Source organism: Cyprinodon variegatus, unplaced genomic scaffold (genome assembly GCF_000732505.1).
Source record: "Cyprinodon variegatus isolate N-32 unplaced genomic scaffold, C_variegatus-1.0 Scaffold79, whole genome shotgun sequence".
Classification (NCBI taxonomy): domain Eukaryota; kingdom Metazoa; phylum Chordata; class Actinopteri; order Cyprinodontiformes; family Cyprinodontidae; genus Cyprinodon; species Cyprinodon variegatus.
In genome coordinates, this window is record NW_015150532.1 from 1,197,951 (window position 1) to 1,200,955 (window position 3,005).

Genomic DNA, 3,005 nt, shown 5'->3' on the forward strand with positions numbered 1-3,005 from the left:
TTTTATTCTTGGATCGGGCTTTAAAGGGTTAAGTGTATTACCCTTAATTTGAGTAGGTAAATAAGATGATTTGCCAATGGAATTAGTTGTTTTATTAAAAAAAAAAGATAATTAGACAACATGCACTTGAAATGTTTTTTTTTTTTTATTTTAAGTGTTAATTGCCTTGTTCAATAGGCAGTCAACTATCTCATTCACCTCTTCAATTTAAAGAAAAAATGCACTTATTTTAAGAAAAAAATGACATATTTAGATTTCAGTTTTTGCAGTGAAAATATCTCTGTATCATTAAAGAGTCAAAACTCGCTTTTAAACCTCAGATTAAATACAGTGCAGGTTTATTTGTATAGCACAATTTAGTACACAGACAATTCAAAGTGCTTTACATGAATGACAATTTGAAACAGAAGGAAATGAAAAGCAGAATAACATCAAGTGAAGATAAAAACAGGCAATAAAGCAAATAAAACAGCTGTAGCACAAAATTAAGCTAATGATGCCTCAGTGAAAAGTTTAATTTTAACTGTCAAAAGCAGTTCTAAACAGATGGGTTTTAAGATTTGACTTTAAAGAACTCAGGCTTTCAGCACATTCACAGTCTCCTGGGAGTTTCTTCCAGAAAAGTGGAGCATAGGAACTAGTTTGTAATCATGTTAGATCTAGTATTTCAATCTTTAGGTTTAGAAGACCACAGTTATAATTTCAGGCTTCTAAATAGTTTGTGCAGGAATGTTTTATCACACATGACTTGTTGTCTTACAAATTTACAAGCCAATAAAAAAATTGAAAGCATTAAAATCCATAGAATCATACAAAAAGACAAAAAAACAAAACAAAAAAACATTCAGATATCATCTTTGTATGTTTTATATAAAGATGGGTTCTTAGGACAATTAGGTTAAATTCTTAGATCTGTCTTCTTAATAAAATAATTGATGGGATACAAATTTATTGATCTCACAATTGGGAAATTCACTCTCTGCCAGCTTTCCCCCTTTGGGAGTGTTGGCCTATTGGCCTTCAGTTTTATCTCACCTGATCAGAGATCTTCATGTTTGCTTCAGGGCATCTTATGGCCGCCTTTCAACACTGCTTTACTTTGCAGCTCCTCTAGTCTCACCACGTTTCCCTTGGATGCTTCTGCATGCGACTAATGCCTTGTTGAGAGAGCAGCTGTGCCTCACCCTCCATGTTCTTATGACGGATTGAACAGAGCTCTGATGTGTTCAAAGCCTGGGATATTACTCTCTATCTTTCTGTAACTCTGAATTAAAATTCTCCACCTCTTCCTCTCTGACCTCTCTGTCTTCCTTAGTTTCCAACACGATGCTGTTTGTTCACTAATGTTCTCTAACAAACCTCTGAGACTTTTAATAGACTAGTTGGTCTTAGACTGAGATTAAATTAAATTTTATTTAGGAACATTAGAGAAAAAAACATGAAAGACATGAATCAATTTCCTTCCCTTAAGGGCTCAATGCTAGCTCATTTAAATCACTTTGTGGGTCATTTATGATAGTTTCTATTTGCAGGTAAAGCAGGAGAACTAGTGGATAGAGGGGACAACACATATGGAGGGAAGTTTGTGATCAACCCCAGCGGAGGTCTCATCTCTAAAGGACACCCTCTAGGAGCCACAGGTATGCAGAATGAGCTGGTTTTATCTCCATTTTACCCTGATTATTGTTTTCACTTGTTTTATTTCATAGTTTGGATTTGTTAAAGTAATAACAGACTAATGGTAACTGCCAAGAATTTTAGATTCTGATTTTTACTAAAATAAGTCTCCACAGTGGCCACTAGAGGGCATTGGTCTCTCAATGATGGATGTTCAGACTGGAACTGGGTTAAAGTGGTCTTTGTGGGGCATGTGAAAGGCAGCTGGCTAAGATCCTGGTATTCCTTTACTGTAATCTCTTCACATTTTAAAAACATAGAGAACGAGCAGACTGGGTCTCCCAGCTTCCTGCAGCGTCAGGATGCCGTAGGAGCTCACATCCAGGGGAACGTGGCCTGGAGATTCTCAACCGCAAACGATAAACACCACCTTGGATTTCTTATAGATGCTTTCACCTTTTCTTTTCCTTTTTAAATTAAATCTTTGTCATATTTATCGTCTGACATTATGTATTTAAACCTGATTCCTTTTCTTTTTTTCTGCTGTCCTTTAAATAATTGATTTTCATCCATGCTTCTCTCCACAAAAAGCATTTATCATACAAACTGAAAGGTCTGTGGAGAAAATCCACCCCCAGGAAGCATTTTTTAAGCTATTCCCATGACGTCTTGGATACAAGGTTGTCACTGGTTAATAACTAGATGTCTTTTTGATGAACTACCCAAAGCGTTCGGCTATAAATCACAAGGAGAGGCTTAGGAGGCCTCTGATCAGACACTGAATTCAGGTGAATCTGTTTGGAGTAAGTCGGCTATGTCCAAAATTTCAATTTTAGTGAAACATTTGAATATTTATGTTCCTGGGTTCAATAATCTGTTAATTGATTTATATCTCATAAGAGTGAATTATTTAAGGCCTTTATTTTGTGTGTTTTTCTTTTCTTTTTTTTTTTTTATATAATTGCTTTAGACAATAATAAAACAAGTTATAATAGTGCATCAGAAGAATGAAAATATTATTTTCAACACAAACGTCAGGTTCTTTGCTAGTATGTTCATTTCAATGCACTGAATATTTGGTCTGGGCTCCCTTTGCATGAATTACTGTATCGGTGTGGTTTAACATGTAGGCAAACATCCTGTTGTTCTATTAAGGAGGAACGGAAACCCAGAATGAGGTTAAAGGTCATCTGTATTGTTGTTTCTGGTGTTTTTCTTCTAGCCTGACGTAGTCCGACTCAATTCTAGTCAGAATATGAGTCTGATACTGCTCCATAGAGCTGTGATTATGGGGCGTGTTTTGAACGAACAAGTAAAAAAAATGCCTCTGCACTCAATTGGATAGACCTACAACCAATAAGAGCAACGGAGTGCGTGACGTATGTTAA

The 3,005-nt window shown here is 35.8% G+C and overlaps 1 protein-coding gene across 1 annotated transcript in view; it reads left to right on the forward strand.

Annotated features, from left to right (window-relative positions):
* Positions 1-3,005, forward strand: part of scp2 (sterol carrier protein 2) — a 40,270-nt gene that overhangs the window by 11,246 nt on the left and 26,019 nt on the right. Inside the window, exon 11 of the mRNA XM_015372969.1 lies at positions 1,533-1,640. Coding sequence (XP_015228455.1) covers positions 1,533-1,640 — 108 coding nt within the window. The remainder of the gene's footprint in view (positions 1-1,532; positions 1,641-3,005) is intronic.